Source organism: Aethalodelphis obliquidens, unplaced genomic scaffold, assembly GCF_003676395.1.
Source record: "Aethalodelphis obliquidens isolate GAN/ISIS:26980383/991018 unplaced genomic scaffold, ASM367639v1 scaffold87, whole genome shotgun sequence".
Lineage (NCBI taxonomy): Eukaryota > Metazoa > Chordata > Mammalia > Artiodactyla > Delphinidae > Aethalodelphis > Aethalodelphis obliquidens.
This window is the reverse complement of record NW_020838031.1, coordinates 4,403,727-4,428,972: the sequence shown is the minus strand read 5'-3', so window position 1 is coordinate 4,428,972 and position 25,246 is coordinate 4,403,727. Positions and strand designations below refer to the sequence as shown.

At 43.9% G+C, this 25,246-nt stretch overlaps 1 protein-coding gene across 1 annotated transcript in view; it reads left to right on the top strand.

The window, feature by feature from the left end:
* Nucleotides 1-25,246, top strand: part of PCNX2 (pecanex 2) — a 273,090-nt gene that overhangs the window by 56,096 nt on the left and 191,748 nt on the right. The window contains exons 10-13 of the mRNA XM_027094137.1: nucleotides 4,521-4,666; nucleotides 12,953-13,106; nucleotides 13,193-13,225; nucleotides 21,907-22,078. Coding sequence (XP_026949938.1) covers nucleotides 4,521-4,666; nucleotides 12,953-13,106; nucleotides 13,193-13,225; nucleotides 21,907-22,078 — 505 coding nt within the window. The remainder of the gene's footprint in view (nucleotides 1-4,520; nucleotides 4,667-12,952; nucleotides 13,107-13,192; nucleotides 13,226-21,906; nucleotides 22,079-25,246) is intronic.

The following is a 25,246-nucleotide window of genomic DNA, read 5'->3' as shown; positions in this document are numbered from 1 at the left end:
CTTCAGGGCTGCTTGAGCGCAGCATGTGTCACCTGGGACACCCTCACCACTACTTCAGTTTTGTAGGTAAGTCCATTTGTGTCGTATTTTAGATTCCACATAGAAGTGATCTCATATGGTATTTGTCTTTCTCCTTCTGACTTACTTCGCTTAGTATGATCATCTCTAGGTCCATCCATGTTGCTGCAAGGGTACCATTATTTTGAACAGTAGATCTTTTCAGGTAGCTTGGGGGAGGGGCATGGACCTTTACATTCTTTTTAAAAAATTTTTTTATTTTTAAAGATTTTTTTTTTGATGCAGACCACTTTTTTTTTTTTTAAAATCTTTATTGAATTTGTTACAACATTGCTTCTGTTTTCTGTTTTGGTGTTTTTGGCACATGCATGTGGAATCTTAGCTCCCCGACCAGGGATCGACCCCGCACCCCCTGCATTGGGAGGCGAAGTCTTAACCACTGAATTGCCAGGGAAGTCCCCTTTACATTCTTAAATGTTTTAATTCTACCAAAGATTATTTCTGAAATGTACTGTATACTTCTGTACCTTCTTAAACTGAACGTGCTGATCATTATTTAAGCTGTTCTTGATAATTCAAGTTCACGAAACGGACCTTGGTATTGTGCTGTCAGTACAGATCCATATGGGGGGTGGTGAGCAAATGCAATTATCTTGTTTCTTAAAAAGGACTTGTGTTCAATTTACACCCCGCCCCCCTACTTTTACTAATCTCTTTCTTCTGATCATAGAATAAAACTTGCAGGCCTGACTTGCAGGCAGCGTGATGTGATTGTTCTTGGGTGAGGCTTAATTAATGAATCAGAGACAGACCCAGCCCCTTGGTTAGTGTGTCTCTGTGTTTACCTAAGTCATAGATATGGAACCCCCCTTAGTCGCCACTGTGGGTCCTCACCCCTGCCAGCTCCTTCATCACTGATGGTTGCCAGGAGCTCTGCGTTAGACCCCTTTATTCCTTTCTGGGGGTAATCACCTTGTTCGCTCCCATGGCTCACTTCTCTCTCTCTTTCTGGGTATATAGATGCAGATATAGACATGTTTATACTTGTATGTATGTGTGTGTCACCGTGTTACACAGGCTGGTTGGCTTGTCTACTCCCCAGGAGTTCCTAAACCCCCTTAAGGTAGAAACTCTGTCTTGTTATTCTTTGAATTTTCAGCTTATATTACATATCATATCTGGCTTATATAACCTGCATAATAAATATTTGTTGGATGAGTGAATAAATGAATGATTAAAACGATGAGAAGAATTTGAGAGACTTACCTGGTGGTCCAGTGGTTAAGACTCTGCGCTTCCACTGTAGGGGGTTCAGGTTTGATCCCTGGTCAGGGAACTAAGATCCTGCATGCCACGCAGTGCAGGGGGAAAAGAAAATTTGAATTTGAAATTTATACCAGAAAACAGGCTAAGTATAATTGCTGTGATTCACTGAAACATCGAGCCCTGTGCTTCCTTGCTATTTAAAGCAAATAATGAAATTCGATGAACCTCATTTTCTGATAAAGGAAGTTGTTATGGGCTGATTTGGGCGCCCTCAAAATTCATATGCTGCCATCATAACCCCCATGACTTCAGAATGTGACTGTATTTGGAATAGGACCTTTAAAGAGGTGATTAAGTTAAAATGAGGTCATTAGGGTAGAACCTAATCCAGTAGGGCTGGTGTCCTTTGAAGAAGCGGAGATCAGGACACAGATGCACATAGAGGAAAACCATGTGAAGACACAGGGAGAAGACGGCCATCTGCCAGCCAAGGAGAGAGGCCTCAGAAGAAACCACTCCTGCCAACACCTTGATCTTGGGCTTTCGGCCTCCAGAATGATAACACCTACGTGGAAGAGTTACCGCGAGGTTTTTAGGATTAAAGATGGCAAAATTATGCCTTTAATAATCAGTGTCAATTATTAATATCATCAAAATTTTTATTAGGTATGCGGAGCTCTTGAATGTTTCAGGGAGCTTGGGGGATATACAGTTCTCCTGTCTAAGCCGCCCCATCTGTGGTACTTTGTTGTAGCAACCCTAGTAAACTAACACAGAAATCAAACCATTTTTTCTTGGCATTAAATTCTGAGATGTTTCTTAAACAAGGATTTCCATTTAAACAGCAATAAATAGCACAATATGCCAGAATCTTTAATAAGTTTTGCAGAAAATATAGGCGTAGTCTTCCCGTGATTTTTTTATACCAACCTTCCCTAAAACTGCTCTCACTAAGGGAGAGTATTTTTCTTACTATTCAAAAGAATGCTGTCACCTTCACTGTTGCTTATCCTTGACCTGTTTACACATCATACCTGAATTCCCACATCACAGAATGGTGAACCATGCTCAGCTTGTACACGTATTTCTTACTTGCTCTCTTTATCCACGGAGCATAAGGGAAAAGGATCTCTTTTGGGGGGAAGGTTTACTCTAAACCACAAATTCATTGTCATTAAAAGAAGATGCCGTTCTTGCTGACATGACAGCAGGCAGTTTCCACGAAGCTCTCTTTTCCGTTGGAGTCGCATTCCAGACACAAACAGCACTTAAAATCTCAACTTTCCTGTAATAACACAGCCCAATCCATCCTGTATATTGCTAACCTGTATATTGCCTTCACGATGGATCGACTTTCCCTTGAAATGCCTTTTGCGTTTATAGTCTGAATAACTCTGTGCTCTATAGCTGAGTCAGGGAATTAGCATCTGGGAACAGAGAGATGGTAAAGTCAGCCTCCTTGGAGGGTACCACGTGGTCTCCAATGAAGCAGGTGTGCTGCCCTCATGCATGCCAGGCATTTTGACATCAGCGACTTTCACTGAATTAAGGAAAAATTATGTAGTCTGCCCAAGTATAGCCTTCTACTTTGCAAGTCAGAGAGAAGTGTGTGAGACCTTTACAAGTCAGCATCCCCTCCATAGCTGCTCTTCTGTGCTGTCTTCCTCCCTTTTCTTATTTTGGTCCTTCTTATCAGTCTCCTGTGTTTTATGTTAGTCAGCCTACAGGAAATCAGAGCCTACCGAAAATCTTTCTGGGAAGAATGGAGGGCAAAAGCAAACAAATAAAAATACAAACTAGAATAATCCGCCAATTCTACTTTTAGATGTTTATCCCAGAGAGCCTAAAGCAGGGACTTGAACAGATATTTGCACGTGCATGTCCACAGCAGCATCATTCACGATTGTGAACAGCGAATATTCCACCAAGGGGGTAGGGGAAGCAACCTCAGCGTCTGTCAGCAGATGAATGAATAAACAATATGCGGTCTAGCCATACACCGGAATTTTATTCAGCTTTAAAAAGGAAGGAGATCTGAGACTTGCTACGTGGATGAATCCTGAGGTCACTATGCTAAATGAAGTAAGCCAGTCAGAAAAGGACAAATACTGTATAATTCCACTCACAGGAGGTCCCTTGAGGAATCAGATTCCTGGAGACAGAAAATAGAAGGATGGTTGTCAGGCTGGGGGAGGAGAGAGTGGGGGTGTCAGTGTTCGATGTGGACAGTTTCGGTTTTGCAAGATGAAAAAGTTCCTGAGAGCTCTTGCAATATGATTATTGCAATATGATTATTGTCACTACTGAAATGTATACTTACAAAATGGTCAAGATGGTGCATTTTACATTATATATATTTTTAACCACAATTATCAAAAAAAAAAAAAGAGACAGAAATAGAAGATGTACAGGGGGCTGGGGCTCATTAAGTATTTGTTCAGCAAATGAATGAAGACTAATATTTTTCAAAACTGAGTTCCTCTCCATTGGATTAGAGCCAATCAGAGATGAATTTGGGGTGAAAATGTTTTCAGTCTGTGATTAAATTCCCCCATTTGTTTCTGTTTTATTGGCTTATACTTTTTCTATAAATATTTTATTTTTTCTTGTATTGAGCTTCACCGAGGACCTACATATCGTCAGTGAAAATATTTTTACTTATAGTAAAATTTAAATATTTATCTCAGCATTACATTAAATAACATACCTTTCAAAAATTAAGTCATTTAAGGTCTTTTGCTGAATTCTGATCTTTCGTAAGAATTATTTTCATGGCAGTTTCTTGGCCTGACAGCAGTATTTTGATATGTGTAGCATAATTTTAATGTTACATTATAATGAAATTGAAGTGAGTTGGCAGAAAAGACCTTTTCTCCAACAAGGATCTACTGAATAGCACAGGGAACTATACTCAATATTTTGTAATAACCTATAAGGGAAAAGAATCTGAAAAAGAATATATATATATATATAACTGAATCACTTTGCTGTACACCTGAAACTAACACAACACTGTAAATCAGGTGTACTTCAGTACAAAAAAAGAACTGAAAAAAAAGACCTTTTCTGTTGATTATCATCCTTTTCTTAGGGCACCCATTTTTTATGAACTGTGTTGGTTTCCATTTCAGAATTTGAACATCTGCTTTTAGTACTTTTAAATCAGGAGGTTTATTTATGACAATAACATGTCAATGTGAGACCCTCTCTCTGTTTTTTCTTTTGGCCTCTAAAAGCATCTGAGTCAGGATCTAGAAGACTCTTCCTCTTCTTCCACACAAGGAAAATTTAACCGAGAGCAGTTTTACAAGTTTATCATCTTCCCTGGCAAGTGGATTAAGGTCTGGTATGATCGCCTTACCTTGCTGGCGTTACTTGATCGGTAAGCTGCCGGGCACGCACGCGTGCGTACGGGTGAAAGACGAGGGGGCGTGTGGCGGCTTGCGCTCACGCGCTGATAGCAGGGAGTTTGGCTGCAGGCTGAGGTTCTCGGGGGCATTTTCAAGGTGTCCACCCTTGGTGCTGCACACCCAGAGTCAAAGCAGTGAGATCTTGACAACTGAAGAGATTGTCATTGAGCAATTACAGCGGGAGCTAGGAGAAGTGGGTAAAATGGTTTAGCCTCAAGGTTAGCTTTGGGGTCCCTATTATGCCTTCGTCTGCTCACGGCCTGCCAATTTTTGTAGGAGGACCTGCGGCTCCTGTACGCAGGACAGGGCCTGGGTGCCTGGCTGTGGTGTGGGGAGGAGAGGTGGCTGGGGTGGTGATGTCTGGCCCTTTCCTTTCATGACTTGGGTTCTTCTTCTCTCTATCCTGTAATTTCAGGATATCCTGATCTTTCCTTTAAACCCCGTTAATCTTCCCCACCACTGCTCCTCAAGATGTAACGCTGTGCGAGCTGAGGGTACTGGGTGGGGAGGTGGAAGCAGAGGCTGGGGGGTCAGGTTGGCTAAGGCGAGATGGAGTTGGGGCCAGGTAGGGGACTTATCCCCACCTCAAAGATACACAGAGGACCACACTGTGGCCTTCAAAGGCTGTGGGTTTGGGAATGTGTGATGCCGTTACTAACGGTGTCATCAGCAAATGCTGAGTTTCACCGTTAAATGCCAGCCAGTGCATTCTCTACGTCTGCACCTTTATTCCCGTCCTGCCCCTAGGTTCTTCAGAACCATCTTTGTTTTTTGTTTTTTTTTTAGCTTCCATATATATGTGTTAGCATACGGTATTTGTTTTTTCTCTTTCTGACTTACTTCATTCTGTATGACGGACTCTAGGTCCATCCACCTCACTACAAATAACTCAATTTTGTTTCTTTTTATGGCTGAGTAATATTCCATATATGTGCCACATCTTCTTTATCCATTCATCTTTCGATGGACACTTAGGTTGCTTCCATGTCCTGGCTATACTCCAATAAGGATGTTAAAAAAAAAAAAAAAGCCAGCCAGCGGGGCAGTGGGAGGACTGGCTGTCTGCTTTGCTGTAGTTGGTCCCCCAGGGACTACTTGTTATAGTAATGTCTTAAATGGTATGATCACGTACTGAAAAACTATAGTCATGCACAATTACAACAGTAAATTTCAGGACCTACGAGTCAGGGAATGGAGTTATAATGGTTTTTCTAACAACACTGTGTTACCCAAGGGGCACACACTTAAGACAAAGACTTCGTACTTAACTAAAATAATTCAGGATAATCCAGTCTGTTAAATGAGGCAGTTTTTTGGAAATACTCATTTAAAAAGAAATTACTGGGCTTCCCTGGTGGCGCAGTGGTTAAGAATCCACCTGCCAATGCAGGGGACACGGGTTCCAGACCTGGTCCAGGAGGATCCCACATGCCGCGGAGCAACTAAGCCCGTGTGCCACAACTACTGAGCCTGCACTCTAGAACTCGTGAGCCACAGCTACTGAGCCTGTGAGCCACAACTACTGAAGCCCACACACCTAGAGCCCGAGCTCCACAACAAGAGAAGCCACCGCAATGAGAAGCCCGTGCACCACAATGAAGAGTATCCCCCTCTCGCCGCAACTAGAGAAAGCCCGCGCGCAGCAACAAAGACCCAACACAGCCAAAAATAAATAAATAAATAAATTTTAAAAAAACAGGGATTCACACGATAGATTTTACATTTTTGACAATGAAAGCTATATCGTCATTTGAAAAGGCACATAAATTACATTAGATATTCATCGCGGGTATTTAAAGTCACAGGTGGATGAGAAGTTGAATTTGCCAAATGAAAGCTTAGAAAGAAAACGTATGCATAATAAAAAACAAACTGCGAGGATTGGCAGGAAGTGGAAGAAATTGGTGAATAACAGGCACTGAAATCGGACTAGTCACTGCTCTGGATTCCCACAGGTTAAGGCCTTCTGCTCGATGTTTCTCAGCTTTCCGCTGGAATTCAGGCTGATCTTCCTTGAACGGGTCTCCATATCCTCTGATCGTAGTAGCGTCATGGGTTTCTGTGATTGCAGCCTCTTCTGTTTGCCTTCAGTTTGCCATCCATTCTGTTCAGATATTTTCAGACTTGTCTTTGTTTTCCTTTCTCATTTTCTCTTCTTTTCTCTTCTGCCATTACCCCATCTTGCAAAACACCTAGGTTTCCTTTTCATTTAATTAGTTTATCAGGTTGGCATCTAAAACAAAAAGCTGCCTGTCTGAGCATCATTTCATTCATGTATTCATTCATTCAACACATTTTAAAAATAAAGCAAAAATTGAAGCACCTGCTCCATGCTAGGCTCTATACAGAGCCCTGCGTATAGGGCGGTGAATGAAACAGACACGGTCTCTGCACTAAGGGAGCCCGACTCCACTGGGGGAGGTGGGATTTGAGACAGCAAATGGTACTGGGTGCCACGGAAGACACGGAAGCTGGGGGAGGAGAGACACGGATGTCAGGACAGGTGGCTGCAGAAGGCTTATCTGAGGATACACAGATGTGAAATAGGGCAGGGAGCTAGCCACGTGACAAGTAGGGGGAAACTCACTATCATCACTGTCATGGCGAGGACGTGCTCTCGTATTTCCCATCCTTACAAATCCTCTCGACCACTTTCCCCCCAGCTGCTGTCCAGGCTCCCTTGCAGCAGAGCTCCTTGGAGCGTTACCTATGCTTTTTCCAGTTCCTCTTCTCCCATTTTCTCGTAAACCCATTGCATTCAGCCTCCTCTGATCCCAGGACTCCGTGGAGCCTGCCCTGGTCCAGGTCACTGTTGACCCTGTCGTTCAGGTCACCAGACCCTCCGTCTTGGTTTACTTTCTGGTCTGGGCTCCCAGGGCTCAGCCCTCTCTTGGTTTTCCTTCTGCCTTGTTGGGTCACTCCTTCCTGGTCACCTTTGCAGGTAACCACTTCCGTTGGTGTCTTTAGGAGCTGCACAGCTCTTGCTTTTTCTACCCTCTTTTCTTTAGTGATCGCGTTTAGTCTCATGGCTTTTGAATCCCATCGATCCGCCGGTGACTGTCAGATTTCTGTCTCCAACTTGGACCTATTGCCCCAATTCTCGACTTGTGTCTCTAACTACGGGATTGACATCTCATGATCGGAGATCATGCTTCAGAGTCGAAACAGCTCTTCATCTCTGCCTTATCCCAAGTCTGCTCCATCTTCAGTCTCCCCCACCTCAGCTGATGACAGACCTATCCTTCCAGGTTCTCAGGTTAAAAATCTTGGTGTCATCCTTTCACACCCACATTCAACTTCTCATAGGAAATGATGTTTCCTGCTCCTTCAAATGTGTCTGCTGCACCTTCCACCTTCAATGTAACCACCCTTGTCTGAGCTGCTTTCATCTCCCATCTGAGTTACTGCAAGAGCATCTCCCGCTCAAACCCATTCTCCCTGTACACTATTCTTTTTTAAAAAAATTTTATCGAAGTATAGTTGATTCACAATGTTGTGTTAATTTCTGCTATACTGCAAAGTGACTCAGTTATACATATATCTATTTTTTCAGATTCTTTTCCATTATGGTTTATCACAGGGTATTGAATATAGTTCCCTGTGCTATACAGTAGGTCCTTGTTGTTTATTTTATATATAGTAGTATGTATCTGTTAATCTCATACTCAATTTATTCCCCTCTTCCTCTTTCGTAGCCATAAGTTTGTTTTTTCTGTCTATGAGTTTATTTGTATCATTTTTTTTAGATTCCACATATAAGTGATATCATGTGATATTTATCTTTCTCTATCTGACTTACTTCACTTAGTATGATAATCTCTAGGTCCATCCATGTTGCTGCACATGGCATTATTTCATTCTTTTTTATGGCTGAGTAGTACTCCATTGCATATATGTACCACATCTTATTTATCCATTCATCTGTCGATGTTCATTTAGGTTGCTTCCATGTCTTGGCTATTGTAACTAGTGCTGCAATGAACATTTCGGTGCATGTATATTTCTGAATTAGAGTTTTGTCTGGGTAAATGCCCAGGAGTGGGTTTACTCGATCGTATAGTAACTCTATTTTTAGTTTTTTTTGAGAAACCTCCATAGGGAACCGTTCTCCATAATGGCTGCACCAATTCACATTCCCACCAGCATCTCCCTGTACACTCTTCTTAACACAACAGAGTGAGGCTGGCCTTCCTATTCTGCACCACGCCAAGCCCTCTTCCAGCCTGGAGACCTTTGCACTGGCTGTTCCCTCCACCTGGAGCGCTCTCTCCTTAGATACCTGCACGACCAACCCTTTGGTCTTTTAAGTGTCTTTTCTCAGTGAGTCTTAGCCTGACGTTCCTGTTTAAAATTCCATCAGCTCCCTACCCGGACAGTCGTAACTCCTCTCACCTTGTTCTATTCGTTTTTCTACTGCACTAATCATCTTCAGGTACTATATCATGTACTCATTTTGTGTGTATTACTTATTTTATGTCACTGCCCACTGGAAAGGAAACTTCCTGATTTTCATTCACTGATGTGTTCCCAGCACCCAGAGCAGTGCCGAGCCCTTTTATTACGTGAACAAATGACTCGACTTCCCTTAGCGAAGCAGCTCCCCTTCCCCATTTCTGCCATTAAGATCCTCTTCCCCCAGATTGAAATCTTGGAATCGTCTTTATTCTTTCAACCCATCTTTCACTCTAGATAATCCATTCAGTCACAGGGTCCTTTCTGCCTCGTTCTGTACTGTGTCTGAAAGTCACGTGTCCTTTCCAGTTCTCCAGCTGTGTCACTTTCCCAGGCCTTCCTTACTTCTCTCTGGGAGTATTATTTATCCTTTCCCCTTCAGTGCATCTTGTTAACCTCTGCAACATAAATCTTTCTAAAGCAAAGCCCTAATCATGACACTCCTTGTCCAGTGAGCAAACTTCTTAACCCAATATTTCATATTGATATACAAGGGAATGTGGGTGGGGGGGAGTGATGGTGGAGAGGCTGAGGGCAGAGGAATGGAGTCCTGGTGGAGGAGAATCTGGGAAAAAAATACTTTTCAGGGACTTTATTCTTTCCCTTTAAATAGGAAAGAAAATTTTTTTTTTTTTTTTAATTTATTTGGCCACGCCAGGATCTTTGTTGCGGCATGCGGGATCTAGTTCTCTGACCAGGGATTGAACCCGGGCCCCCGGCGTGGGATTGCAGGGTCTTAACCACTAGGCCACCAGCGAAGTCCCAGAGGTTTGGTTTTTCTAATTGAAATTTTTGTTTTGTTTTATTTCCTAAGTCTTTATATTGTTTTAGGTAGACACATCAAAATGTTATGGGCACACTGAAGAATACATAATGTATTTTATGGACCTGAGCTAACAAATACATTTAGCTCTACAAAAAGTGCATAGTAGAAAATAAAAAAAACATAAATTTCCCTTTTCACCAAATATGTATTGCCCCCCCCGATATTTTTAAAAATATTCCACATGAGCATCTTAATATCTGAGTTCTTCACATTTCTGTACGTCTCAATTCTATATGATTGTCTGATTAAAAAATGGGCAAAAGATATGAACAGATACCTCACCCAAGAAGATATACAGATGGCAAATAAACATGTGAAAAAATGCTCCACATCGTATATCATTAGGGAATTATGAACTAAAACAATGATGAGATGCCACTACACGCCTGTTAGAATGGCCAAATCCAAAACACTGATAACACCAAAGGGTGTGGAGCAATAGGGACTCTCATTTCATTGCTGGTGGGATTGCAAAATGGTTCAGCCACTTTGGAAGACAGCTTGGCACTTTCTTCCAAACTAAACATACTAGTACCATTTGACCCAGCAATCACGCTCCTTACGTCCACACAAAAACCTGCACACAAATGTTTATGGATACTTTATTCATAATTTTTTTCATAAGTTTGATATTTATTTATTTATTTATGGCTGTGTTGGGTCTTCATTGCTGCGTGCGGGCGTTCTCTAGTTGCAGCAAGCGGGGGCTATTCTTCATTGCGGTGCGCAGGCTTCTCGTTGCAGTGGCTTCTCTTGTTGCGGAGCACCGGCTCTAGGCACGTGGACTTCAGTAGTTGCGGCACACGGGCTCAGTAGTTGTGGCTCTCGGCCTCTAGAGCGCAGGCTCCGTAGTTGTGGCGCACGGGCTTAGTTGCTCTGAGGCATGTGGGATCTTCCCGGACCAGGGCTCGAACCCGTGTCCCCTGCATTGGCAGGTGGATTCTTTTTTTTTTTTTTTTGCGGTATGCAGGCCTCTCACTGTTGTGGCCTCTCCTGTTGCGGAGCACAGGCTCCGGATGTGCAGGCTCAGCGGCCATGGCTCACGGGCCCAGCCACTCCGCGGCATGTGGGATCTTCCCGGACCGGGGCACGAACCCGTGTCCCCTGCATTGGCAGGCAGACTCTCAACCACTGTGCCACCAGGGAAGCCCCGGCAGGTGGATTCTTAACCACTGCACCACCAGGGAAGTCTGCTTTATTCATAATTGCCAACACTTGGAAGCAACCAAGATGTCTTTGATAGGTGAATGGATAAAGAAACTGTGGTATGTCCATACAGTGCAATATTATTCAGCAATAGAAAGAAAGGTGCTATCAAACCATGAAAAGACACGGAGGGACCTTCAGTGTGTATTACTAAGTGAAAGAAGCTAATCTGAAAAGGCTACATTCTGTATGATTCCACTGCGGAATCTGGAAAGGGCAGAACTGTGGAGACGGTAAAAAGATGAGTGGTTACCAGGGGTTAGAGAGGAAGGATGGATGAATAGGCAGAGCGCAGAGGATTTTTAGGGCAGTGAAAATACTCTGTAAGATACTGTAATGGCAGATACATATCATTATACCATTGTCTAACCCCACAGAATGTCCACCACCAAGAATGAACCATAATGTAGACTATGGGCTTTACTTGATAATGATTTGTCCGTGTCGGTTCCTCAGTTATAACACATGTAGCACCCTAGTCGGGGATGTTGATGGAGGGGGAGGGTGGATGTGTTTGGGGGGAGGGGCTATGTGGGAACTCTTCATACTTTCCCCTCAATTTTTTTTGAAATCTAAAACTGCTCTCAAAGATAATGTCTATTAATTAAAAATAGAATGTTCAGGAATGCCTGAACATCCCAGGGATGAAGTAGCCAGTTGTCCCTGTCTAAAAATGATCATAATTGAATGGGAAAGACTAATATGGGGACTTCCCTGGTCGTCCAGTGGTTAGGACTCCACGCTTCCACTGCAGGGGACGTGGGTTCAATCCTTGGTTGGGGACCTAAGACTCCCACATGCGACACGGCCAGAAAAAAAAACAACCCCAAAACAATATGTACATGTGCAAACATTGGTGAGGTAAGAAATGTACTCAGAATTCTTGTGAGTGACTCATCTGAACTCTCGACCTTGTGGTCCACGCCATCCTCCCTTAACTTCATTTCAGCTGCTCCTTGCCGTAACCCCACCCTGCATCTCGTCCCCCCACAGAAGGCTTCCACCCCTGACATCATCATCCCAGCCTCCGTTCAACCTTCCCGGCCCCTCCACCTCCCTCCAGTGTTACCCCGTCCTCTTTTGCACTTTGATGCATCCACTTCCTCCCACTAGCAGCCCTTATTGCCGCCCCATGATCCAGCTTTAGCCCCTTTGCATCAGTATCTTAAAACTCCCTTTCTTGTCCCTTTGCACATCCACTGATAACAGCCCACAGCTGATGAGCTCACCTCTCTACCCTGCACCTCTCAAGTGGAGCCCCCCAAGAGAAAACCACCCCGTGAGGCTGTGGTCACGACATACTTTCAGTCGCACCCTCTGCACGTCAGCCCTCCGGCTGGAGCTCTCCTGGCTTCTGAAACTGAGCAGGAAATTCCGGCCACGGAGACTGTATCTGGAAGGGATTGCCACGCAACCCTTCCCCCATTTAGCAGAGTCAGTGAAGCTCCTTCACATTTCACTGTTGTGGATGGAGGAATTAACGGTCTTCTCCCCGTAAACCCAGTTGAGTGACCAAGGACACCCAATTGGATTATATTTCATTTACTTCAATAACAGAAAGTGGGAGTTAAATATGGATTTTTAAAAATATAAAACACAGGACGAAGGAAAGGAAGAAGGAAACCTTAAAATCTTGTTACCAAATATAAAGGCGTGCTTGGGATAAGTACTCCCTTGTGGCCAGTCTTTTTAGAAGCATGCAGGTATTCTCTGTTTAAAAACAGACAGCCTTACCTTTTATTCCCTCCGTTTTTAATTTGTTTATTTTGCCCAGAACTGAAGATGTCAAGGAAAACGTGTTGGCAGTTTTACTGATTGTCCTGGTTTCCCTGCTCGGATTTCTGACACTGAGCCGAGGCTTTTGCAAAGACATGTGGGTGCTTCTCTTCTGCCTCGTCATGGCCAGCTGCCAGTACTCCCTGTTAAAGGCAAGAGCACATCTAATTCTTACCATCACTAATGTAGCCTTGAAATCATGAGATGATGACACAGACACTTCTCATTTGTGTTCTAGAGCGTTCAGCCTGACCCCGCCTCGCCAATCCACGTAAGTGTCCAACCACGGGCGAGTAGCTTGTCCGCTCTGCTTGCGTTGAAGCTAGGGGAATGGGCAAACTAGATTCAAAAGGCGACGTGCATATCAATATCCATGTATATTGAATATATAAATAGAAATAGTAATGCATGGTGGCCAAGTTCAGGCTAGATCGGAGAGCGTGGTGGGGATGGTGGCAGGGACGGAACAGGATGGGGACCAAGGATGTGTGCAGGGCCTTTTCTACCTGCCCTGGACTCATGTCGGGAAAGACGGTGAGCCCAGACTCTGCAGTCAGGCTGCCTGCGTTCGTTTTCTGGTTCCTGTGTCTGATTATTGGACCCTGAACAAAATGTGTACTCTCCATGCCTCAGCTTCCCTGTGTGTAAATAAGGATAATAAAAATGCCTATGGGGATTCAGTAATCCAAGTAACGGGCTTAAAACAGCACCTGGCATGGAGAAATCGCTTAATAGATGGTAGAAACCTCAGTATGTAAGCATGCATCATTATTCTTTTTACCTGAAGCTGATCTCTTTCTCTTCCACATTTTCAAGTGTATTGTTACCTTTGTCCTCATCATTTGGGGCTCCTTCATATCTGACACTCTGGGCTCCCCAGCACTGATCTCTTGGTGCCTGGGCGGTCTTCCACGAGCTCGGAAGCACACGTAGCATCCACTGACCCGGCTGCACCTTCCCCTGTGGTGCTGCGGCTCCAGGTCTGGCGCTCTCCCTACTGGGACCCTGGCCACGTGCCTGTGCACCGAGACCACTGCCTGGTGGATGTCCCAGCTCCTTGGGAAACCTTCTTTCCTCTGTCCTGGTGAGCTCCTGTGGGTCCCCGAAAACCACTTCCAAAGAAAGAAAACTTGACCTTCCCGCTACTGTGCCTTTAAAAACTTCATATCCATGATTTAGGACTGCTTTTAAATCTGCGATAGCTCACGCTTAGCTCATAGTAATTAAGAAAAGCTTGTCATTGGACACTCACCTGGCATACATTACTATCTTGTTAAAATTCCTCTGTTCCCCATAATTGGTTTAATACATCTTCTTTCATCCCAGAGTCTGAATGTCAAGATAAGCAGAAGCAGCATAATTAGGTTATCACGGGTGTGTCGTTGTGATTGTTGTCAGGGATCTGGGTTAGGTGGTGAGCGCAGAGACGTACAGCCCTGGGGTGTGCTGTCCCAGCCCACCCTAGATGCGACACGGGCGTCCTCCTGCTGTGGTAAATACGCCCCGCTTCCTAGTGACAGCGCTTGGCTCACTGTCTTTCTGGGTGACCTGGGGGAGGGGTGTTGTGTGCTGTTAAACATTCATTTCCTGCATGTACTTTCAGGAATCATGCTAGGCAAGGAGGATGGCAAGTACAGCTGCATAACCCCTGTAGATCTGTAATGACTGTTCGCAGGACCCTTGGGTCCTGCTCTAAGTCGGAGTCGTATTGTCTATATTGATCCAGTTCCTGGAGGACTAAATGCAGCTGCCCTTCCTTTATCTGAGCAAGCATGTCGTAGTGAGATAGGAAGAAACGACTTCTCTTACTGTCAACAGAAGCCACAGTCAGACATCAAACTATGTTTATGGCAGTACTTAATTTGCTTACACAGATTTCTGAGTAGAATGAGTCCCAGATTTAAGCTGGCATTTCTCTAACTGTTCTGATGAGGCAAGAAAATATGGTAGCTATAAGATAGTTCCTCCTGCAGTGTGGCTGAGCCATGTAGGCGTTTAGAGGCTGATTTACTGTTTAGAGATGAGAAAACCTCAGAAAGGAGATGGTCAAGAGAATGAACCCAGTCTGGTAGAGAGTTGGTGCTCAAGCCTGCCACCAGCCCTGGCTAAGTTTCATTCATCAGGGGCTGTCAGATGAACCAGTGCTTTTCAAAACTGCGTTACTTTGTTCGTTCCCAGGGAGGGCCGTTAATGCAGTCAGTTCTTGGAGTGATTGACTGACTTTCTCCTTTGTTTCCTTCCAGGAGCACAGAGGTGGCAAATTTTGAGCAAGTTGTTAAAACCTGAAGATAGCACAATGAAAAACAAAGTTTTTTTTCCATAACGTTCTGTGTGCTTCAGGTAGAGTTGCAGATTAATACTGGCCGGCTAATAGTTATGGTACCGTTGACCCTGGGCCTGAAAGAAACGCGTCTGACTGGAAAAGAAAAGAGGTCTAGGAGAGCTTAAAAAAATGAGCATGGGGGGTAGCTCCTGGAAGGAATCTGAGGATCAGAGACTGGCAACTGAGTCACAGGCAGTGAGGCTCTTCCATGGCTTACACAGATTTATACACTGGTCTAACCAACAGAATCCACTAATGACAACCCAGAAAGCAAAATCCAGTAGCATCACTGGCACAGAGGCAGTGTCGGGGCCTCTCCCAGCCCCTGCAGGGATTCTGAGTTAGGACAGCTGGGGCAGCACTTGGGAACCTGCATTGTAACACTCCCCCACCCCGTGCTGATGGCGGAGTTGATCTCAGATCACACCTGAGAAACACCGGAGTAACTGGAAGCCTGTGGGTTTCGGGATTCGAATCCAGCCTCGCCACGTACAAACTACGGCATCTTGGTCAAGTGACTTCTCTGAATCTCAGGTTTTTCCTCTGTAAAAGAGGAAATAATAAAATAGGATTGTAAGGGGATTAAACAAGGTAATGTACATCCAGGGCTCAGCCTAGAGTCTGGGAGCACTTGACAAATGCTGGTAATTTTTGTGTGAGTAAAGTGGGGATAATAATAACAGCCTCAGCTGGATTTGGTCATGAGTGAGTTGGACAATCTATGTAATGTGCCCAGTGCAGGACCTGGAATATTCAGTCCTCTGTAAAGGTTTCTTTCCTTTCTCCTTCTGCTCTGCGGATCCAGAGGACTGAGTGTACAGTTTCCACAAAGCCCACCCCTAGGTCCCCAATTATTAACCTCTTCCATCAGTATGTTACAGTTGTCACAACTACAGAAGCAATGTGGTTACATTATTATTAACTGAAGTCCGTATTTCACTCAGATTTCCTTCGTTTTTACGTAATATCCCCCCATTTTTTTTTTTGAGGATTCCGTCTAGGACATTGCCTGACATTTAGTCATTCTCTCTCCTAAGGCTCCTCCTGGCTGTGACAGTTCCTCAGGTTTTCCTTGGTTTTTGATAACCTGGACAGCTTTGAGGAGCATTGGTCAGGGATTTTGTAGACTGTCCCTCAGTTGGGATTTAGCTGGGGCTCATCTGATGATTTAACTGGGTTATGGGGGAGGAGAACCACAGAAGTAAAGCGCCATTTTCCTTGTCCTCTCGAGGTTATGGACAATCAACGTGACTGAACCACTTTTGATGTTGACCTTGAACACCTGGTTAAGGTGCTGTTTATCGGAGAAATGGTTTTTTTAAAATTTCACTAAAAAGTTTTAGAAATTGAAGTATAGTTGATTTACAGCGTTGGGGTAGTTTCTGGTGTGCAGCAAAGTGATTTGGTTATACATATACATATCTATTCTTTTTCGGACTCTTTCCCATTATAGGTTGTTACAAGATATTAAGTATAGTTCCCTGTGCTCTACAGTAGGTCCTTGTTGGTTATCTGTTTTATATAGAGTGGTATGTATCTGTTAATCCCAAACTCCTAATTTATCCCTTCCCCACCTTTCCTCTTTGGTAACCATACATTTGTTTTTCTGTCTGTAAGTCTGTTTCTGTTTTGTAAATAAGTTCATTTGTATCATTTTCTTAGATTCCAGGTATAAGTAATATCATACAACGTTTGTCTTACTTCACTTCATATGACAATGTCTTAAGTCCATCCATGTTGCTGCAAATGGCATTATTTCATTCTTTTCTGTGGTTGAGTAATAGTCCACTGTATATATATGCCACCAAGTGTGGGTCATAGAATACTTGCTGGCTAGGGTTTTACTGGGGTTCAGCTTCCTTAGGGCAGTGGGCTCCCATCCCCAGATCTCCTTCTTTTGCTCACACACAAGGGGAGCTGAAGTGTATAGTTAAAAATTTTCGGTATACATCCAGAAAAAATGAAACCTTTAATTAGAAAAGCTACACGCACCCCAGTGTTCATAGCAGTACGATTATAATAGCCAAGACATGGAAGCCGCCCAAGTACCCGTCAACAGATGATTAGATAAAGAAGAGGTGGTGTATAGAAACAATGGAATAATACTCAGCAAAAAAAAAGAGAATGAAGTATTGCCATCTGCAGCAACTTGGATGGGCCTAGAGAATACCATGCTTAGTGAAATAAGTCAGACAGAGAAAGACAAATACTGTATGATATCACTTATGTGTGGAATCTAAAAAATAATACAAATGAATCTATAGAAAAATCAGAAACAGACTCACAGACAGAAAGCAAACTTACGGTTACCAAAAGGCAGAGGGGGGGAAGGATAAATTATGGGGTTAACAGATACAAACTACCGTACATACAATAGATAAGCCACAAAGATTTACTCTATAGCCCAGGGAACTATATTGAATATCTTGCAATAACCTATAATGGAATATAATCTGCATTAAAAAAACCCCGAAAACAAATCACTATGCTGTATATCTGAAGCTAACACAATATTGTAGATCAACTATACTTCAATTAAAAAAGTGTGACTCTAAATATAAACGGGTGAATTGCTAGAGCAAACAGCAAATCCTTACTAGAGTGAAGAGAGTTCCACCTAGGTAGACATAATGTCTCAGAGGGGCTGGACAGAGCAGCAGGTAGTTATTTTTCTACACCCTCTCCTGGTAGGAGCCCTCTTCCACCTTCCAGGAGAAGCTATTACGAATGATTCCCCCCCCCGCCACTCTCTCTTTACTTCACACGAGTAACATTCACGTCATGTGTCTAAAGAATGAGGATTGCGAATGAACTTGATCCGAGTGAGGTTGAGTGTTGGGCCTAGAAGGATCCAGTGGCCAATGCAATCACCGTCTGGGTCAGTCTGGGGAGCCAGTGGGTAGTAGCCAGTGGGTAGAATCCAAGTCCTGGCTCGGCGGCACTGCAAAGCCTGTGTGCCTCGGTTTACTCCTGGCAAAATGAGAGTAATGGTAGGACTTCTGCGAGTGGAATATTTAAAGTAGGTAGAAGAGTGCCTGAGGCACAGGAAAGCAGGACAAATGTTAGCCTTTGCTGTCTTACAGCAGCTTGTCAGAAACAGCTGACCTCTGAGTGCGGCCAGACAGGAGCTTGTGCAGACTCGGCAGGTGTGAGGCAGCTCTTTTCTGCCCTCTGGGCTGAGAAGCAGAGAGTTTGGATCTGCACGAAGCCTGGAGCTGGCACGGGAAACGGCAGAGATGGGATGAGCTGGCACGTCCTGGTTGCTGACGGCCTCGGTTCAGTGCCCCTGGGTTCAGACACCCCATCTTCCTTAGAACAAAACCCCTTTATCGCTCTGTCTCCCTGTCTGTCTATCCATCTATATCTATCTATCTATCCATCTATACCTATCTATCTATCTATCTATCTATCTGTCTGTCTATCAATCTATCTATCCATCCATCCATCTATCTACTTATCTATCAGCAGCAAGTTTGAAGCATCTGACCAGCCCCCTCTCTTGGTAAGAGGACAGTTAGAATGGCCTGGTCCCCTAGCCACAAGCACCACTGCTCTCCGGGTGGGGACCTGTAGGTTTGGAGAGATTCTCTCACCTTACCCTTTCCTTGCCCTGCGACCAGAGCACCGCCTGTGACATTGTATATGTAGGTGGGGTTAATGGGAGACCCAAATGCATGTGTAGACCAGCTTTTGTAAAACAGCCTGCGAGGTGCCCCAGAGCAGACACCAGCAGTGCTTCCCCAGGGCATTTGAAGGTGAAAAAACAGGTGGGAAACACTTGGACAAGTTTTAGAAGGTTGTGATCAGACTTCACCTGGAGGAGCGAGTGGAATTTTTCTATTGAAAAAAAAAGAATCCTTGGGAGGTTTTATGATTGAATCCTACGTGAAAGAAGGAACTGGAGAAGAGGGAAATTTTTTTAGTGGGTGTTCTTAGGAATCAAGACAGACAAAAGTGACTCACATGCCATGTATTAGCGATATGCTTAGAATGGTTTGGAGACCCCAAAGACAGCGTGATGGTGAGGGCAGCCTGTTTCTAAGGGAGCCTTAAGGTTTGTCTCAGAAATTACAAATAAAAAGAAAGCATTCCCGTGCCCAATAAATAAAGTTTGACTTGGACGATCCAAGATGATATCTTAAATTTGTTCAAAGCCATAGACTTTCAATTCCTGGAAAAAGTTATTTTTAACCTTTTAGTAGCAGAAAGGATCAGGGCAAGTGGGAAGTAGCTATTTAATTATATTTCTGAAATGGTATCAGTTTGAGGAAAGATCTCATATGCTTGCGTATTTGTATACTAAGTGGCTATCTATACCAAGCAATTTATTTTGCTATTCACTTGATAAGAAATGCATTAAGATTTCACTTATGCTTTAGTTTCAATTTTTTTTTTTAATGCAGAGGAAGTATCCCCTTACCCATTAATCTATGACCTAGTTGGATTCAAAAGGAAATTTCATAAGAGTACAAAATATTCCTTTAAGACTGAGTCTGGACTCAGGGCCAAACATAGCCAGCCCCCATGGACAGCCTGTGTTTTCCTTCCTATTAAAAGATGGTCTCAGAATAAGACTATTTCTATTATAGAGGCAGTGGCAATTTAAATTGCATTTCTAAATATGTTCAAGTCAGTGACTTTAAAAATTCATATCCAAACTTGTATCACTTTCTTTTTTTTGACTTATTTCCTAGTCTTTTTATTTTATTTTTTTAACATCTTTTTTTTTTTTTTTTTTTGCGGTATGCGGGCCTCTCACTGTTGTGGCCTCTCCCGTTGTGGGGCACAGGCTCCGGATGCGCAGGCTCAGCGGCCATGGCTCGCGGGCCCAGCCACTCCGCGGCATGTGGGATCCTCCCGGACCGGGGCGCGAACCCGTGTCCCCTGCATCGGCAGGCGGACTCGCAACCACTGCGCCACCAGGGAAGCCCTAATATCTTTATGAGAGTATAATTGCTTTACAATGGTGTGTTAGTTTCTGCTTTATAACAAAGTGAATCAGCTATACGTATACATATATCCCCATATCTCCTCCCTCTTGCCTCTCCCTCCCACCCTCCCTATCCCACCCCTCTAGGTGGGCACAAAGCACCGAGCTGATCTCCCTGTGCTATGCAGCCGCTTCCCACTAGCTATCTATTTTACACTTGGTAGTGTATATATGTCCACGCCTCTCTCTTCGTCCCAGCTTACCCTTCCCACTCCCCGTGTCCTCAAGTCCATTCTCTACATCTGCGTGTTTATTCCTGTCCTGCCCTTAGGTTCTTCAGAACCCTTTTTCTTTTTCTTTTTTTTTAGATTCCATATATATATGTGTTAGCATACGGTATTTGATTTTCTCTTTCTGACTTACTTCACTCTGTATGACAGACTCTGGGTCCATCCACCTCACTACAAATAACTCAATTTCATTTCTTTTTATGGCTGAGTAATATTCCATTGTATATATGTGCCACATCTTCTTTATGCATTCATCTCTTAATGGACACTTAGGTTGCTTCCATGTCCTGGCTACTGTAAATAGAGCTGCAATGAACATGGTGGTACATGACTCTTTTTGAATTATGGTTTTCTCAGGATATATGCCCAGTAGTGGGATTGCTGGGCCGTATGGTAGTTCTATTTTTAGTTTTTTAAGGAACCTCCATACTGTTCTCCACAGTGGCTGTATCAATTTACATTCCCACCAACAGTGCAAGAGGGTTCCCTTTTCTCCACACCCTCTCCAGCATTTGTTGTTTGTAGATTTTTTGATGATGGCCATTCTGACTGGTGTGAGGTGATCAAACTTGTATCACTTTCATCTTGACTTTTTATACTCCAAGTAGTTCATGAATTGCAAATAATATTCTCTCCCTAATTCATTTTTGTTGGTTTTTTTGAACCTTATGAATTTTGCATTGATTTGTGAGATGTAAATTAATTCTTCATTGACTTTTGCCCTGGAAAGTTGATGTTATAGCTTTTCCTTAATTTTTCTATCCATTCCAGAAGAAGAATAAAACAGTGTGTCCGCTCGCCTCTTAAGAGTATTTTGAAGGTTAAGATGAAATCAGTTAAGTTTTTGGTCCTCCTCAGAGGACAATGCAGATAAATAGCAAATGTTTAAAAATGGATTATTCCACTGTGCTACACTGAGACATTTTGTGCAGTCTCTGCAGGTATAATTTGGCACCTGTATTGTCTTGCTTTCTAAGACATAAGGAAATTGAAGCCTACAACTTGTAATTCTATTTCTTGTTAATAATGGAGCTCAGCTTAGAGCATGCAGAGCAAATAGTGGTTTAAATTAGTTTGGCACTTGAAATGAACAACACAAATGGAAGTTTCACTGTGGGGGAAGCATTGAATTAGATCGAGATTTTATCCAAGGCTGGTAATTACATTTTCAGGTAAATCTTGCTGAGTCTGAGAGACATAACATTCTTTTTGATATTCTTCTTTGACAGAGTAAACATCAGGGTATTTTTTTTTTTCCCTTGGTGTTTTGTGTGTATGAATTATGGTGGGGGAGGGGTGAATTGTTATATGGTGTAAGTTGTATAATATGGTATAAATGATTGACTGTGAGGCTTTTGTTATTTAATCAAAATTAAAGGTACCATTCAGAAATTGTGTTTGTTTTCTAGGGACACAACCAAATCATAACATACAGCAGACCAATCTATTTTTGTGTGCTGTGTGGCCTTATCTTGCTGCTTGATACTGGGGCCAAAGCCAGGTACCCTCCCACTTACATTGTGTACGGCCTGAAGCTCTTCTCTCCAGGCTCTCTCCAGTCGGCTAGGGACTTCTTAATAGGTGAGTCCATTTGGGGGTTGTGGGGAAGAATATAGAGGTGGGAGGGTATTTCTCCCCGTTATTTTTTGAATCCCTCGTTGGATACATTTTCTTACTTTATTATTGGATCAAGAGATGTGCATTTTTTCTCTTGGCTTGCACACTCTCAGAAGATGGCCTGGGAGGCAGAGCCCCAAGCATCCAACGAGGGACTTATTCTAAAGGATGTTGATATCCCTGAGCAGGGAGCTGCAGCACCAGAACATCTGAAGACTGGTGGCTGAGGTGCCTGATGTGTGGCGTCAGTGGGGCTCCCCAGGGTGGAGGCGATTTTGCCATTAGGGTGGCAGCCACAGCCCCATCTGCACGGCACAGATGCTCCGGTGACATGTGAATGGACATGGTTCTCAGTCCAGATGGAGTCCTGGATGTGCCGTCACCCAGCCTTCCATTGGTGCACTTTACTTGCCTTAAGGTCTAGGCAGTGTTTGATGTAAAATGCTCCATGTACACAAGTGACCTTCATAATATAATGGGGTAGAGCCCCAGCTTCGGAGGCAGATGGCTGGCTGTTTGAATTCCATCTCTGCTTCTTTACTAGTTGTGTGACCTTGAGCAAAATTCAACTGTGATATGGGGACAAAAATAGTACACACCACGGAGATTGTTGCAGATTTTAGATGAGTTGGTATATTTAAACACATAGAAACGTGCCTTTAACCAGGTATTAGCTATTATCATCTTTATTATGCGAAGAGGCTGCCCCACTGTGGGCCCGCAGCTCCGAAGACTTGACTGACAAAGCTCTGAGAATTCTTGTGATGACATCCAGAGGTTTCCACACCTGCTAACTTGTGATTATCTGATCCCATTGACCAGATGAGTTGATAAAGGACAGTTACCAAAGACACCACCCCCTAGATCTGTTACTTGCCAGCCAGAAATTTTACTCAAGAGGAGATTGTCAAAGCCATCATTAGGACCAGCACAAGAGAGAAACAGGAACTGAGTACGTGTGAGGTTGTTTACCATCATGTGTCTGAAGACGCTCTTGTGCCTGTCTCGCGGAGGAAGTGGTTCTCCTCTGGCTGGTGCTGGGGCACGTGGAATAGCGGCTGGAGTTGTGCCTTATGGGTGATAATCTCTGTTCCCCACCGCCACTCTTGGTTTCTGCTCAGACCACCAACGTACCACAGTGGAGAGAGGCACCAGAGGAAGAGGAGGGGCAAGGGAGACAGGAAGATCTGGTGTCTGCTGCCTTATTCTGCTCCCAGGGAGGAAGGGGTTGAATGTGAACCAAGGGTAGGAGATGAGTCCAGTGGCCATTGAGCAGGTGGGAAGGATGGAGAAGCTCTTTGTCCTGTGTAATCCAAGAAGAGAACATCAGATAACAGAACAATAGAAGGAGGAGAAAGCACAGTGACAAGAGACAAGGAATCTGGGGGATAAAATTGGCACAAGAAGAAAGACAAAGTCAGTGGTGGGACTAGTTGCTTTTGTAGGCTGAGGGGTGAATTAAGGAAATAGAAACACTCAGGGTGATAGTCTTACATAATTTATTTTCCTTTTATGATCTTTCATATATGTTCAGAATATCACTTCTCTTTCATTATAAGGAAAAAAATTTTTTTTTTTCCTCCAGGAGGAAAGTGAAGGGCCTTCTTAGTCAGTGCTCATTTCCTTTGCTGACCGCTGCGCTGAATTTTTTATTATTTTCCATTTGGGTAACTTCAGCAAAAGCCTATGAGCGAGACTGGCTTTGTAATCATCCTTTGGATGAGAAAGCCGAGAGGTCTTCCGTTCTTAGAACCGTATTTCAAGAGGAGCAGTAGCAAAGCTAGAGTGTGCCCTGAGGAATGTGGCCACATGGGCTACACTGGGTCTGCACATGGGGCGAGGGAACGGGGGCGTCCAGCCTAGAGGAGAAATGCTTGAGTCCTAGAGGCACATGTGATGGCTGTAGGTGGTTAAAAGGCTGCCAGGCCAAAGTGGGAGGGATTTTGTTCTCTGTTGCTCTCTGTTGGTGTAGCCGTAGTAACTAGTCCCAGTGGCTGGTGGGTGGATTTCGGCTCACTGGAAGACTGTTGTTGTGGTTTGGTGTAGAGCTGTCCAATAGGGCCGTGGGTTGCCTAGTGATGCGAGAAGTTCCCTGACGTGGGAAGAACTCAGGCAAGATGAGACAGCCATCGCTTGTAGAAGGGTTCCATGCCCTGTATGGGTTCTTTATCAGATGTGATGGGTCCTTTTTCAGATGTGAGAGTTTGATGTTTTATTTTAGTCTTTAGGACCATAATCCCTTACCTACGCTAATGCAGCTTCAAGGATGGAACCCTTGGAGATGGTGGAGGTTTTGTAACCAGCGACTGAGATGGACCCACCCTCACCTGCACTCCGAGACTCACATTTCCGTGTCTTGTGTAAAGACTTGTCTCTTGGCCCCAGGAATCCGTGTCAGCACAGTGTGCTAATACACAGATGTGGCACGTAGGAGACACACAACGTGTACAGTCACACCAAGTTCATAGTCCTGGTTTTACTCCCATGTTATTTTAATTCTGCTCACCTCCCCCAAGCCCCAACCTGCAAATATAGTAATGAATATTACTCTTCACATAACGGAAGAAAGAAGCAAGTTCCAATGTTTTTATTTATGCATTGTGCTTGGAAAGAAATGGAGCTGTACCAGAAGTTTCTGCATTTATGGTAATTATTAGGAAACATGAGGAGTAGGGAAGATGTGAGAGAAAATTACAGACCCTCTCAGCAGTACGCTGAGAAAAAAAGTCTTTGTTCACAGGGAAAGTTGCCAACAACCACGGGGACTTTCTGATTTTTTACTTATGGAAAAAAGGACAAAATCATCTCGGCAACTTCAAGCGGAATTTTCTAGCCGTCCTCCTGATGCTTCTTCATTCACGTGCGCTGCACCCTGACATTCACGCGGCCTCCACCTTCTTCTGATTCCACCTGCGCAGCTCTGACTCTAAAGACGAGAGGTTTCCTCTGTACTTCATCCTGGGGGAGACCTAGACCCTGGGCTCCCCGTCAACTGCTGTCCGTCCTGTGCCGTGTCGTCTAGCTCCTGCTCTGCAGGCACAACCAGAGAGTCTTCAGTTAGGACTTCCTCATGTCTCGTACCATTTTATTTCCCCTCAGCATCATTCATCGTGTTCCAGTTCTTTGCACTTT